The 16,156-nt window shown below is 38.1% G+C and overlaps 1 protein-coding gene across 1 annotated transcript in view; it reads left to right on the top strand.

Annotated features, from left to right (window-relative positions):
* The first annotated feature begins 1,608 nt into the window (after window positions 1–1,608).
* The window catches only part of PUDP (pseudouridine 5'-phosphatase), a 62,980-nt gene continuing 48,432 nt past the window's right edge, over window positions 1,609–16,156 (top strand). Inside the window, exon 1 of the mRNA XM_062515096.1 lies at window positions 1,609–1,690. Within this exon, the coding sequence (XP_062371080.1) occupies window positions 1,609–1,690 (82 nt within the window). The remainder of the gene's footprint in view (window positions 1,691–16,156) is intronic.

The following is a 16,156-nucleotide window of genomic DNA, read 5'->3' as shown; positions in this document are numbered from 1 at the left end:
AACTGGAATATTGACTTGTCCCACAGTGTTTATTGCAGAAACAAAACAGCCATGGGCATTTTTAATACTCATATATTGTAAGGTTACAAAAAAAAAAAATCTGAAAGCTCAGGAGCCATTTTCTTAAATCTACACAGGAACCAATTTCATGACTACATGTGGAATTTTTAAAAGACATTGAAGGTACTGCGCACAATCCTTTTCCTAGCCTACCCAGACAGGGCCTAAGCAGCATTACCATTACAGAATGAGACACGACAAAAAAAGAGAAAACCAACCCAAAACTGAAAAAACTTTGTTTGAAAATTAAGTTTTATTATTCAAAAGGTACAAGTAAAGGCCAAGGATATTTTATTTGTCTTCTTATTTCCCGAACAGGAGAAGGTATGAGGAGAATTCTGTCTACACTTCACACAAATGTAGGGTGAGTGTACTTGCAAGAGATAGGTTTTGAGATGCTTAATGAGATGAAATTAAAATTCAAATATAGCTATCTGACAGCTACAGCTAAGGCTTTAAAAACTCCACTATTTTGCTAAAATGGTGAAGCAGTTGCCAATTCAAATGAAGGCACTGTTAGGAAAAAAGAATTGCTGCAAGGCCTACCTACAAATGAGACAGTGCTTCTGCTACGGGAAGCTGCACCTAACTGGTGCCCTCACACAGAAAGGCATAGCAGTACACGTCTTCAAGCCAGTATGTCACCTTGGGAGCCTAACACAGCTCTTCATCTCTGCCTCTGCAACTGGTGCTTCAGTGATCTTGATGCCCAGTGGAGAGTCACCTGGATTAAAAAATACAAAAGGGAAAACTGAGGTAAGTGCCCTCTTTCCCTCACAACTGCTCAGTAAAAATCGGATGATGTGTCCTTGCAGGAAGACTTTTCTTCATCTCAAGAACAGTCCTGTTTCTTGAACTTCAGAACTTCTTGAATGTTTCAGCAAAAACACACAAGACCCAAAACAGCCTTCAATTAGCCATTTTTACACTCAGCAACCTGTAAGAGATAGATTAACTCCTTCCTCACATATTTTTTTTCTCCCCATTACTTTACTCTTCCCTCACAGTTTTACACGGATTTACACTTTTTGTTTCAACTACAGTCTGGCGTTAATATTACCGCTGTAAATCTCTACACAGGCACGCAGAGGAGACAGTGTCCAAGGCGTCAACTTGAGAGCTACTCTTCTGTCTTTCCTGCCAGCAGCACCAAACGGGATTTAGGAATCACGAGACAGGTCAGGTTGGAAGGGACCACCGTGGGTCGTCTGGTCCAACCGCCCTGCCGAAGCAGGGTCATCCCAGAGCACACCGCACAGAAACGCATCCCGATGGCTCTTGAATAATTCCAGAGAGGGAGACTCCACAACCTCTCTGGACAAGAAGCGCTATTCTGCAAGAGGCCCCAAGAAGAGAAACGGACTTTCCTTTAGAAGCAGAACAAGACAGACCAAAAGTCCCGCTAGCCCAGCCCGGCCCGCCCCAAGGCGCTGCTAAAACCGCCGCCCGTCCCCGACCGCCCCGTGCTGCTCCCGGCCCGACCGCTCTCGCCCCAAGCGGGCTCCATCTGCCTCGGCTCCTGCTGCGCTCCGGCTGCTCTGCCTCGCCATGGCCGCTTCCTCCTCCTCCTCGGCGGCCGCGCTGCACCCGGTCACTCACCTGATCTTTGACATGGACGGGCTCCTGCTGGGTGCGTAGCCTGTGCCCCTCTCCCCTCCACGGCCGGGCCCCCGCTGCGGCGGGTTCCGCCGCTCCCCCAGGCCCGGCCCGCCTGCCCGGACAGCGAGGGGCCGTAGCTGGCGGCGGGCAGCCTCTGTCCGTCCCTTTGCCTTCCCCCTCCGCCTCCCGCGGCCTGAGCGGCCCGGCCTCTGGCTGCTCATTCACGGCCTCCTCGGTCCGGGCGAGCAGCCAGAACGCCCCCGGCGGCGCTGCTAAAACCAGAGTGGAGAGATTAAAGCAACAGGAAACGAATTAATGCCTTCTCCTCCTTCCGCTACTTGCTGCCTTTCGGGGGCAGATTTCGCCTTAAAGTAACAGACCCGGGGCTGAATGCGAACGGGCACTTGCTCTGTCAGACGGAGGGCTGAGCGAGGTTAGGGGGTGGCTGTGGGGAGGGCAGGTTAGGGCTGAAAGGCAGGGAGAGCGGGTATGGAGGAGAACGGGCACGCTGTGTGCGCTGAGGGACCCCCGGGCCGCGCACTGCCGGAGGCCGCGAGCAGCGAGTCCCGGACGGCAGGGCAGCGCTCGGCGCCGTTCAGAGCTACCGCCTCCACCGAAGAGCCTGATACTCTTCTCTTACTTTTGGTGTCAGCGGACTTTCTGTTTTGCAGGGTTGTTCTGTAACCTGACACTTCCCGTGCTACTGCTCGATTGGGTTTTGAAGTTTGAATAGTCGCTGTAACTAGGACAGTTTTTAAGTCTGCTCTTAACTGTTCGCTGAATCAGGACTCTTTGCTGAGGAATAATGGAATATTTTAGTATGTGACTTAGTTTTTGAAATAGTCCATGTGAGTTATCACAAAGGAAGCAGTTCTGGATGTAGGTGAGCTCTTAAAAGGTGAACTGGAGGTGTGTACCTTCTTTCAACCTGAATTGTTGCAGTTTCTTGGAAGAGTGTTGTGAAGTCTGATGAATTACACTATGTTTCCAAGAAATGTGCACTTTTCCCTCCTTCAGGGCTATAAGAAGTGAAGGTGATCCACACTTAGCTTTTAAAACAGAAATGGCTATGCTATGCAAAACTGATTATTTTAGTTGCATTTTCAACTTCATGACTGGAGTCTCGAATAGCCTGGGGATGCACACACATACATATATATATATACACAATGTATATGTATGTGTGTGTAATCATATAATCCAGAATGAGTTATTTTAATTTCATCCTTAGGAGTTTCAGGAAAGCCTTTTTTTAGTTACTGCTGCTCTCTGTCAAAAGCTGGAAATCTGCTTCACATAGACAATATTAATCTTAAGAGGACACTATTGGTAATGATACCTGTATATGATTTCTTCTGCTTAAAGAAAGTTACATATAAATTGTGTATTGTATTTCAGAAATCTTTCAGCTTCAAGGAATTAGACTGAAAATGCTCTTCAAGTATCTTCCAGTAAATGAGTAAAAGTGACACTACCTTGGTGATTTTCATAATGTACTCTACATTTCAGAAAACTTTAGTATGTTTCAGGTTCTGAATACTATGAAACCTTCAACATTTTTAGTGAACCTGTTTGTTTCATGATGAGCAGTGGCCCTTGGGAGGCAAAAAGGCAGTCAGGAGACTGATTGGACTTTCCCAAGATTCCTAAATGTTTCAAGAAACTTGGAATGATTTGGGGGAAAGAGTGATAAAAGGCATATACAAATTAGATTTGTTCTGCCTGACCTATCTCCTGTATATCTTATGAATGAGACAAATGGTCATATTGATGTTACCCTACAAAAGAACACCATAATTTTCTTATCAAATTTTTAACGTGTCACACAGTGTTCACTGGAGGTGACAAAATGAATAACATACATATTTCAAGAAGCTACAGAAATGGGCCCAAAATTACTTCCTTTCAAAAAGCACAAATAAAAAGTTTTGGTATTGAATATCTATCATGACTAACTTTTTTAAGTGCCCCCATAGTAGGCTGCAATTTTTAGAATCTGAAGTTTCAAGTTTTGCAATTTTTCCTAACAAAGTAGTGTCTGCAAATGCACGTGACTATTTTTAGATGTTTTCACCTGAACCCTACTGATTTTATAGAACAAATATAAATTGATCTATAAATTATGAGAATAATTGAGCATTAAACTTATCTGATGTAACATGCTATGAACTTACTTTCTGTAATTGACATACTTGCTTCTGATCAAGGAAGGTAGGATATCTTTTGATAGAAAGATTTCCACAATCTTTGTGAGTGTAAAATTCTTAAATGAGGTCTGAGGTGTTTGCAAGGTTCTTGACTTTGGAGACAATCTGAGTGTTACCCTATAGAACCTGCAACCTATACTTTACTGGCTAATGCTAAGGCTGTGTGAAAATGTTACTGAGTCTATCAACTGATATTTTATCTACCCCCTCACTCTGTAACATAATTGAGACTGATTAAGTTGTCCTTGAGTCACACCTTGATATATAAGCTTACTTTCAATACCAAAGTTACTGCCTCTGAACTGTCTGTGAAAATACTTTGATCCTTTCATTCAGAGTCCTTCTGTGTCATTGTTTCAAAGGTTATCTAACACCATTTTTATCTGCATTTCTATTCAGTGCAATCTACCCTTGCTTTTTTTTTTTTTTTTTTTAATTACCTAATCTTTCCCTTTGAGCACTTGGATGAAATCTTAGGGGTTTTACCTGTTGTTCCAATTGTGAGGAAGTTAGTACTGTAAAGCAATGTGCTTATTTTGTAAGGGAAGTATGTGGCAGCACTTCCAGATATCTCATTTTGAATAGGTAAAATTAATTGAAGGACTTTTTTTTTTTTTGTAGGAAACTCCCACTGAAACAAATAAAAAGGCTTTGTACTAATGTACAGAAGTTGCATCCTGCTTTGTTATACATCGAATAACAGAATATCTGAGGTTAAAGGGACAAATAATGTGAACGACTGAGGTACGGACTCAGACCAGGGCATCTGAATCATTTATTCAAAGAAACGAACTGGTTTTATACATTTTTCAAGGCACAGTATTTCCTTACATGGTAATTCCCACTATGTGACCTATCCCCTGTTGTCACATCATCAACACACTTTCTAAATGTCCTTCTCTGGGGTGATGACCCGCTGTTCACCCGTCTGTCAGCTTGCCGGCTCCTCTCTATAGGGCTCTACCTGTGGCACCTCCTGCCAAGGTCAGATCAGCTCTGTACTGCCTTGTGCTTTTTTGTGCTGCCATGTGCCTCTGCAGACGCGTGCCGCAGCCTGCTGCTCAGCTCCATCCTATCTCTTCCCAAAACATAAGGATCATTGAATCCAGCTCCTTGCAGGACTTCTCAAAACTAGAGCAGAGGACTAAGAGCCTTGTCCGAATGCTCCTTGAACTCTTGACAGCCTTGGTGCCATGATGACTGCTTGGGGAGCCTGTGCCCCTGACTGGCCACCCTCTCATGCAGCTTAATTAATTAGCATAGTTGATTAGTGGTTCACTGTGTAGTAGAAACCAGAGGAAAATGAATAACTACATCTTAATTTTTCTTGTACTGCTGTACTTTCTCAAAAAAACCCCAAAACAAACAGCAAAAAGGGCAACAAAACCCCCAGCACTTCAATTAAATCATTACATTTTTAAGTTAAATTTCTACTTGATTTCCTACAGCAAATAATAACATTAAATGCTCAGAATAGTAGATTGCTTTTTCTTAAAATGTGATCGTCTGTTCCTACAAAAGAGTACAGTTCTAACCACTAGTATGTGGTATAGTTAAAAATATTAAACCTACTTATGTGTGCTCTTATCCAACACATAGTACATGGTTAACAGATAATAATGACAAACAACAACAGAAATTAGAGATATTTGATACCTAAATAAATCCTGTTGTTATAGTTGTACATTTTGGATCCTGGCATTTTAACATATTGTAAATACATACAAAATCAATGCTAGAGATAGAGAAGGAAAAATAAATTTAACTTGTACAAAATATACAACTAGAGTAATGCCCCCCAGGATCTATCTTGTAAATTTACTGCATAGGTTTATTTTTAAGCTATGACAAGTAGTTTTGTTATATAATTGTAGCCAATAGCTACCCTACTACCAAAACACAAATAGGATTGAATGTTGCCTTTGTTGATCTGTGATTAAAATTATAGGGGGCTGAAAACATTTAAAATTGTCTACCAGCTGCATGTAAAATATTAACCTTTCCCAACTGACAAATGAACTTAGGAAAATGTGTTTCTTAGCATGGTTCTTAAAGCTGAACTAGAGCTAAACTAACATGCAAAGAACAAGACACTTTATATAGGAAGTACAGGAAGATTAGTCATGTATTTATTTTTAAATTTCTGCTAGGAGTAGGGATTGTTTTATGCCAATTATTATCCTTGCCAATTTCCCTTAGTGTTGGAAAACAGTATCTTTACATGATATAAATCAGTGTGTTCAAGTATGAGAGGTGGTTCCTAAAGCAGCTTAGTTTTACAAGATAACTTCACCATAACTCAAAGTCATGTTGGACTGTACAAGCACAGGTATGCCAGCCATGCCTAGAAATGTGACCATTTCTAGGGGGATGAAAAGTCATTAAGGCAACTGGATCAGAAGTTGCTGCTTTTATAGCCACTGTCTCCTTTGTGTGAAGACCACTGTGTTTTGTGCAACTTCAAAGACACTCCTGCATGGCTGGCCAGACAGGTAATTTCTGGTCTATAATATAGAAGAAATTAGCTTGCAGTTAAATTGTTGTAGTGTTGTGTGATTCACAAGAATTTCGGCATGTTTTCTTTCTCCCCAGTGTTACCTCCTCATTGTCACAAGGTCAGAAGTCAAAAATGTACTCTTACTTTCATTTTATTGTACAAGTTGCCTAGGAGATGGCTGTTACAAGAAAACTGATGAAGGTTCCATGCTGGAGTTTGCTTATGTGCATGCTGTCTTTTATTTAAAACAGCTTCCTATTTCTTCTGCATCCAAGCAAATAACACCAATTCAATTAAACATCATTCCTCTCTAGATTTGTCTATGTTATGCCTTAAGTGCAGGAATTAATCTTCTTAGGCTATAACCTGGCAATCTTTGTAAGCCTATTTTGTGCTTCCGTATAGCGGAAACTTACTTTCTTGTCATTCTCACTTGCCATCTGATTTTCGGAACAAAGGGGGAAGGGAAAATACTCACTTGCTGGTGTGTTCAGTATTTGAAAGTTGTTGCAAAACCAAAGAGATTAAAGATATTATTAGATTAAAATACCCTATAGATGCTTCATGAGCAAATATTGGGCATAAGTAAAACAGCTCCTCATTGAAAACTAACTAAGCATAAATACAGTAAATGACATTTGTCATATGCTTGAATGCTATTATTTTAATTAAACAGCAAGGAAAATTTTGGCAAAAACGTAACAAATATACTAACCCAGAGTCAAAACTTCTGTTATTCCCTTGACTGATTTGCAAATTGCCCATCCACGTGGTTGCTTGTTATTTGTGGTTAGAATAATGCAGAACCAGAGCTAAGTTCAGCATTCAACAGGTTTTTTTTTATTATTCGATTTTAATATTGCGAAGAAATTGCACACAAATGCAATGTATTTTTGGTGCTTATTTATTAGTTGCCCCAGACTCAAAGCATTTGGTGATAAAGTAAAAAAAAAAAAGAAAAAAGAAAAAAAGAAACCATATGCAAAACAAGTTAATCCCAAGAATTTTCCAATTTCTCTTTTAATAATGTGGCTTTTATTTTCTGACTTAACACATTTGCAGTTGTATGAAGCGGAAAGGTATGTTTTGAAAATGCTAGAAGTGTAAAGGTTCTGTTTAGTGATTTTAGAGGTGCATACAGCAGTTTGACCATTTATAAAAATTAGTCTCTTCTTATGCCTAAAAGCAGATTTTCAAATCTGTCTGTAGATGATAAGGATTTGTTGCATACGTAAACTGTTTTGTGTATAAAGTTCCAATTATTTTGCTTTGAATGTAAATAATAAAGTGTCGTAAAGGGAATAGAATTTCACGCAAAGAAAAGGTACATAGAATTTTTCATTATAATAACACAATTTCTAGGTGCTGTATTCCAATTTTCTTCTTACTTAAGAAGAAAAACAACATTAACAACCCTGGATTTATTATTCTACATACTGGCAATAGTTACACTCTGTACCATCTTGGACCCAGCTCTGCACCTTTTGTTCTGAGTAGTTGTAATTCATTCGTGTAGCCTTGTTGTGAATTGGCTAATTGAGCTCTCGAGAGTGAATTTTTTCAGAACATCTTAATTTGGGCAGGATGGTTTTCTGGTCTTTGAATTCTGCTGGTATATATTCTCTGAGACACAATCCTGCTCTTGAATACTGGCATTTATACTTCTAATGAAGGAGGAGGGGTGATTGTTACTATTTTTAACTTTTCTTTTATACTGGCAGCAGACCTTAATGGAGGTGATAATGTTCACACTATGACCATTGCTCTTTTCAAGACCAGGAGCTGTGTTAACTAAAAATACAAAAGCGATTAAGCCAAATACCTTTTCCTTTCAAATGTTATTGCATTCATTATGGACATCTCTGGCACAAATTAGATACTGCTGCTGATTGTTGTTGCTCCTATTGTTTATGTACATTTCTGTATTGAAACTAATTTCTTTCACAAGACTACTGAAAATTATATGACCAAGATAATTTTTTCTGGCTTACAATCCTTCTCTCAAAGGCTGCTGACCTTGACTTGTCCCTTTTTGCCTCCCCCATTGATAAAAATAAGAAAATTGTTCTGACCTAAGATTTGTTGAGGTAGTGTTAACCTTCATCACGATTTTTTTTGCTACTTAGGGGAAAACCATCCTGTATTTTTTATCTCTGTTTTTTGCTTCCTTTTCTCCAATAACCAGTGAAGAATGTATCTTTTGTGGCTTTTTTTTGTTTGTTTGTTTGTTTGTTTGGATGGCTGAAAACTTTTTTCAACTTTTTTTTCGTTTTGAGAATATTTTGTTTCTCGAAGGGTTGAATACCTGTTGACAGTGTCAGTTGCTGCTGGTCTTCATGTATGTTTTCTGTTTTTGTGCAGCTTTTAATAATTATTTTTTTATTCCTCTTATAGTGAATATACCATATTCAGTAGTAATTTGGCAGTATATCTGATGCTGCATTATGGAAAAACATTCATTTAAGTGTACATTACTCTTTCTCCATTGCTTTTCCAAGCTATTTTTATATATAATAGCTGGTTTCTTTTTAAAATGTATTCTTACTTTTCTTTCTCCTTCCCTTCTCCCTTAGAGATATATGACATATTTTTTAAAAGTCATCAAGTAAGTACTAGTAGAGTGTGTTTCATGAAACAAATTTATTTCTAGTTCTTGAATGATTTCCTTTGGTCACTATGGGAAGAGATAGGATAGAAGTGAGTTACAGGCTGTGGCATGGGCCTGTAGAAGCCCATGGCAGCACAGAGAGAGAGGTTTGTCTCCACCTGACCTTGGGGGCAGGAGTTGCCGCAAGTAGAGCCCTATAGAGAGGAGCCTTCAAGCTGACAGACGGGTGAACAGCACGTGATCACCCCGGAGAAGGACATTTAGAAAGTGTGTTGATGATGTGGCAACAGGGAATAGGTCACGTAGTGGGAATTACCATGTAAGGAAATACTGTGCCTTGAAAAGTGTATAAAACCAGCTCATTTCTTCGAATAAATGATTCAAATTCCCTGCTGGTCTGAGTCCATGCCTCAGTTGTTCAGGACACCACTTATGGGTTAGCTCTCCAAACACTGCTCTTTTCTCTGCTGTTCGTCTTTGAATTGTCTCTGCCTATGTGTGCTTCTTTAGGCTAAGTTTCACATGCAGTTTGTCTCAGGGTAATGTGAGGCATTTGAGAGGAAAGCCCGCTTTATTATTTGTCAGTGCAGTCTTTCTGTCTAACATCTGTGTGAATTTACTCATGACCTTTGTCATTATATAATATGGACAGTGTTGCAGTGTCTCATTCTTCCAGCTCATTAATGTGCTCTCTGACCTGCTGTAATAGGGCCCCGTGGTCACCTTTGCTCTCCAGAGGATGGGCTCGTGCTAGGCCTGTGCAGCAGCCCTGCACTCGCACATGCTGCACTCACTGGGTTTGCTGCCAAGCTGCTCAGCCCTGGGCATGGATTGTGTGCTGTGCATAAATATGAGCTTACTCAGGTTCTCTTTCACAGTGTCACCACATACAGAAAATAGCCTGTTTATGTCAGGACATCTTTTGTTATATTGTGTCTTCAGAATTATGGTCTGCTTTAATTGCTCTATTTCTGTGTAGTGTAAACTGACACAGAGTACATACTCAAACTAATAGAGCTATTACTGACCAGTAATAAGTGGGATTCTAATTTTTGGATTGGTATGATTTAAGAGTTTGACATTGGTAGTGGTCATTTGGGAACATTCCTAAGCAAGAGGGAAAAAAAACTGTACTAGAAGAATGAAGTTAAAGATAATGTGTGTTTCATGAAAAAAAAGAGGATTCTAGTGTATCAGAAGGTTTGAAGTACAAGAAATTAATGGTTTAAGGTGGAGCATGCGTATACTGAGACATATTTAATTTGGATACATTTTTCTATGGTAAAGATGTTTTTCTTTCTTTGTTTTGTCATTTACATGCAGAAACCTCCTTTGACCTGTCTGTCCAGGGCAAAGGAGCATACTTATGCGTGCCTGTGAAGTGACATAACCTTGGAAAAAGTCAGCCTTCTGCTGCAGGATCATTATTACAAAAAATTACACCATGTGAAATGGTGGATCTTTTCATGCTAGGACTGAGTCTTCTCTATAGCATTATATTATTACTGGACTAACAAAATGTTCTTTGCTTAATGGCTCAGGGGAGATGGAGCCATAAAGAGCTTATCACAATGTAATAAATTTCTAGTCTTTAAAAATTAAAAACAGTGTTTCATGGGGAACATGTCTCAGGAAAATGAAAATATTTTGGCCACTAAGGTATTGTGTATATATCTAATTGTTATTCTGCTGCCTAATAACTTGCATTGTTATTATTGTTGTAGATCATATTTTTATTATATTTATCCTTCTAACATTTTTAATTTAAATTTTCTCATTTTTCATTAATGAAGGCATCTAGGAGGAAAGAGCAAGAAGTAGTTTTGGTATTCTGGTTTTGTGTGTTCTAAAATGTCAAATGTTTTATGTGTCAGTTGATTGGAAATTGTAGAGTATTGCAAAATTTGATTTCTTGAAGTGTTTGACTTGGAGTTGATTTGGCATAATTTACTGTTTGTCATGGCTTTGCCTTTTTCAAAAGGGAAGTGAACAATCCCCTTCATTCTTCTGCAACTTGTTAAAGAGAACAGGTAATTAGTATGTGGATTTAGCAGTAATAAGATACAATTCTAGGTTCTTAGGTTAAAAAAAAAGTTTTGCATCTTTATACCTCTTTTCATAAAGTACCAGTTGTACTATTTTTTAAAAAATATTTTTTTAAAAAGAGTTTTGTCTTAGGGATTTTAAAAAAAAAGCTTCAGTTTTACTTGCTAATTGTGTTCAAAGTTTTAAAGAACTTTTGATGTGTGATTTAGCTGCTTATTACATGAGGTTTCATACCCTTAGAAACATCTGCGTCTTTCAATAACCTCACATTGTACCACTACAAAATTTCTGGGTAGCTATGACCTGTCACACACCCCCTCCCCTGCCGAGGCTGACCCCTCACTGGCTGTCAGAGGAGAGCTTTCTGCACTTCTGCTGGCCAGCCCATTCCTCTCCTGGGGAAAGCAGGATGGTGAAGGGTGACAGTCTACACGTATATTGGGACAAGACTTGAAATAACATACAACATGAGTGTTTCTAGGTCCTGGGGTCCACAAATAGCCTGTGATTTCCAAAGCCTATAAACATTGGACCCCAAGGTGTAACTGCATTTATTAATGGCAGCGTTAACAGTGTCTTGAGATTTTATACTTATATCTGTATGCAAATACACTTTATACAGCAGTTTTCATATAGCATCTTGGTCTCCCAGGGAATGTCTTGGCTTTTCTTGCTTCTTGGGAGGTGTCATAGCATTAGAATTATTTTAAAATATGTATATTTATTGTTAAGATTTTTCTAATATTGCTCTAAATTCTGCAGTTATCATATATGGATATACAGATATAATTCCTTGGATATGTTATGTTAATGTTGCTCTTGTCTCAAATACTTTTCCTAAACGGAAGGTCTTTGAAATGTTCATTATGGTGTTAGGCTTTCTGTATTGTTAATTCATTTTTTTGTTCTAGGTATCTGTTCCTTTCACACACTCTAGAACTTTTTCAATAATATTCCTTATGTTTGGAAATTTTCCAATGCTCTACAAAACACTACAATTCCTGTATAAAACTTTAGAGATACAGGAGATGTCTTTTCATGTGTGTATATATACAAAGGAGAGGTTTCTTTCAATTTAAATGACTATTAAGATAATGAGCAGCTCTTCAGTAACTCTGAAGTTAGCAAAGAAAAATGACCTAAAGATATGTCAAAAATTTCTTGAAGAAGTCTCTTAGCATAGTGGATAGCTAACAGTAAAACTGGACTATTGGGCTTGTATTTATTAAACTAGGCCTTATTTTACCCTACTCAGAGCTCCTGGCCTTAAGAGTTGACATTTCAGAATCTGTAGGTGGTACCTGTCTGCATTATTCTGGTTAAAGTGCTCTTGGTAGAAATCCTCATGTTTCCCCTGCCTCTCCCATAGGCAATAATACAAGATGTTAAATTGTGTGTTAACATGTTTTTTCTCTCCTCATTCCTCTGGTTAATTGAGAAGTGGCTCTATGTTCTAACTTTGAAGTTTCTGGTAAGAGGGGAAAAAGAAAACCAATATTTTTAAATTTATCACAAATCTGTGGAAGTTATTCCTATCTTAATCCATTCCGTTTTCTAATACTGTAGATCAACATAGAATAGATTCATGTTTTCTTTTTCTTCCTTTTGTTATAATTGCAGCTTTCAGGGACTAATGTAAGTATTGCTGTTTGATCCAGGTGTTTCTGTATTTGTATGTAACAAAAAAGAAGGCATGGGTACTTATTTTCCCCTGGGTACTTTTCAGTAGATATTTAGTTTGCCTTTCTCTTCATACTATCTTACGTATTGAAATTGTGAGCTTCAGTTCTCTGCTTTACATTCTAGTTGTATGTATGAGAAATAACATTTTATGTATGAGAAACTACATTGATAACATTCCTAAGTATAACATCTAACATTCCGAAGTATAGCTCCGGAGACTTACAATATGAAAATTACTTTCATTACCCATTCATTCTTTCAGGCTTGGATCCTATGTGTACCTTTCTTCTCTCACCCTGTTCGTTTAAAGTGTTGTCGTGTTGTAAATTAAAAACAGGCTTGCTTTAGAATAATAATAATAGTAAAAGAAACCTCTGTAACTTTAGGTTCAACTTTGAACCTAAAGAGATTTGATCTGATTTTCCTAGAAATTATTCTCACTACCATCTTGAAATTCTCATTTTATTGATTTGTCTTCACTTGGCCGCTGATTTGCTAGTGCATATCAATAACTTTTCCCAAACCCCATGTTCTTTATGCCATTTTTTTCTGAGAGGTGAGCATAATATACATACGTAATTCAGAAAGATTTGTATTTATGACTGGTTATAAGGTGCCACTACCTAGGTGATGTAGGATATCGTAGGTGTAATATGAAGTATCTTACAGATAATGCACTTTCTGTGAGTAGAAGTAAAGAACTGGTTACAATATCCTGTAGTTCTGTTTAAATAACAGTGGTACTTCCTTCCTTCACGCTATAAAGAAGTGGTATTGATAATGAAAGTCCAGCAGCATAAACCATATATTCAGCAAAATAATTTACAACTATCTATGATAACAGCTGTTGCATAACTGTACTTAATGCAAGTCTAATTTTGGAAAATGTATTACTCACTTTAATTGTCTGTGGACAGTTAATCCTGGGGCCTTGGAAACAATTGCAGACTACTAAGGAAATTCTTTTTTTCACAGAATAATGATGATGCAATTTAATGGCTTTTATGCTAACAGTGTAGATGCTTCCTATTGTCAGTTCAAGAGCTACATAAGCTCTTTTGTGAGTCTGGTGTAGGGAGTTAAATTCTCAAGAGACCTGCTAGATGTTCTATAATTAATAATTAAGGTAGAGGGTATGGTCAAGAAGAAATCCCTCCTGAAGAAAACAGCTTTAATTTTTTTGTGCAATTTCAATTTTATTTGTTAGTGGCAAAATTTTAAAGTTGTATAGAATACAAATTCATAGCAGAAATGATGAGAGGCTGACAGCCCTGTAGCAATACCACCATGATCTGTATCAACCTGAGACAAGGAGAAAATCTCCAATCTCTTATGACAAGGTCAGTGACTAAAGCAACCCTTTGTATTAGAGAGTGTAGACAGTAGCCACAGTCAGTAGTGTGTAGTTCTCTTTTCTCTGATTGCAATGTTCTATACACTTGGATTCTTTTATTAATAGTTAGATTTGCTCTTCAGAAAATAGAAGGAAAAAAAGTATTTCTGCTTGTTGAGGGATTACCAGGTTTGTGTTCTTGTGCAGAGTTTTTAATCTCTTTGAAAACTGCCATCCAGAGGTTGTTAGACAGATGTGGCCTAGAGTGTGTGCACATCTTGCAGAAAAGAAAGGTCTTTGGTTGACCAGCTGTTTTATTATTATTGAACTTGTACACCTCATGGTTAATTTTTGCTTACATTTAGGAAACATGTAAGTTACCCTGTTTAACTGGTTATGAAGCTCTAACTGTATGCCTAGCATGTGTTCTAACAGTTTAAAAACATAATGGGTCAAAAAGTATAGGACTTTTTATCTAACAGTCATTAAGTTCAGTTGCTCAGTTGAATGTATTCAGCAAATAAACCAGACAATTTTCTTTTTGTTGATTGTGGGAGAAAGGATACTGGATTTTTTGTTGTTCTTTAGTTTTTAGATAGAGTGAAGGAAGTTTAGGCTATTTTTGTAAATAAAGTAAAAAAATCTCTTCTGTTTGCTTATTGAGCATATGATTTCCCAGTGCTTGCCTTTTGCAAGCACTGCTACAGTAAAACTAAGCACACCCCAGCGCAGTAACTCCTGTGTCAGGCTTATTACATTTCAGCCACCAGAGAGTGAAGCTGTTTGTGTCTCAAGATGTAAACTTTGACCTCAGCTTGCAGAATTGAGGCAGAAGGGAGGAAAGACTGAGGGAAAGTGGAATGACTTCTAGTTCAGTTCTCAGTATCTCTTTTTATTTTTATCATATTACTCATATGGAAGAATGAAATGATGGACTGAAATCTCTTGTACTCTTTGACTCTCTGAACACATTTTTTATTTCATTTAGTAGGATACACAGCAGTGTTTCTTGTAACTCTTAAGCTGTCACACTCAAAACAGTCATATTTCCATTAAGCCCAGAACCACTCTCCAGCAAAAGAAGATTCAGCCTCTCCCCTTTGAGATAGCTAAAATGATAACCCTAACAGCTACTGTCAGAGAGTCTTCTACCAGATTTCTATTTCTCCTGTAGTCCTCATGTGAATTGGGTTCACTGACTTGTTAGTGAGATTCTCTCTCTCCTTTCTGTAATTACAGTATTCTTTCGGGATTGTAGTGTCAATAAGTTTTATGTATTCTTATAAAACATCTCTGATGCTGTTTTATTATTTTTCCCCTGTTTTAAACAAGAGATAGTAGTATTTAGGTTAAATGGATTTTGATGTTTGAAGACCTTATGCTAGTTTAAAGCTGTCATAATGTGCCAAAATAACACAAGGTCAGTTTGACTCAAGATTGGCAGTTAGGATTTCTTGATCATCTCCTCTTTGCCAAGAAAGTGACACTCTTAGAAAAGCTTTAAAACTAAAATATTTTACTTCAAAGTGGGCGCTGGATCCAGTACTTCAGCCTTTAGGTACCTGACGTGTGCCAAACTTTTAAGTGTTGTCTGTGTCACTTCTACTACAATAAAATAATTGTGTGCAGTTGTTAAGATCTGATTATTGAGAGATGCCTCTATCCAAATTAAGGTGCAAGCAGGATCATATGCCAAAATCAATAGTATGGATTTTATTTAACAGTAAAATGTGAGGTAGAAAAGTAAAAAAGATGAGGGAGACAGACCAACAGACAGATTAAGCAGAGTATAGTCACCACCCTTGGATCCAGCAGCATCCTACTGGTCCTTCTTCACCCTGGGCTTCCTGGTGGTGAGGGTACTGAAGTTGTTGAAAAATTTTCACAATTTATACATTTTAGAAAACAAAGGAATTTATGTTCATTGGCTACATAGTTCTCATATTCTATTGGTTAAATGATTCCTTCACTTCTAACACTAATTAATCCCATGCTCAGTCTTTCTGGGTTTTGAGTCAGTGAGTTTCTTGAGTCAGTAGGTGCTGATCTCCCCCAGCCAGATTTAGTCTGAGCTGATTTTAGCAGTGTTGCTCAGTTGGTTTTCCTTGTCCCTTATCAGTGAT

Source organism: Cinclus cinclus, chromosome 2 (assembly GCF_963662255.1).
Source record: "Cinclus cinclus chromosome 2, bCinCin1.1, whole genome shotgun sequence".
Classification (NCBI taxonomy): domain Eukaryota; kingdom Metazoa; phylum Chordata; class Aves; order Passeriformes; family Cinclidae; genus Cinclus; species Cinclus cinclus.
Note: the sequence above shows the minus strand (reverse complement) of the source record. Positions and strands in the feature narration are given on the sequence as shown.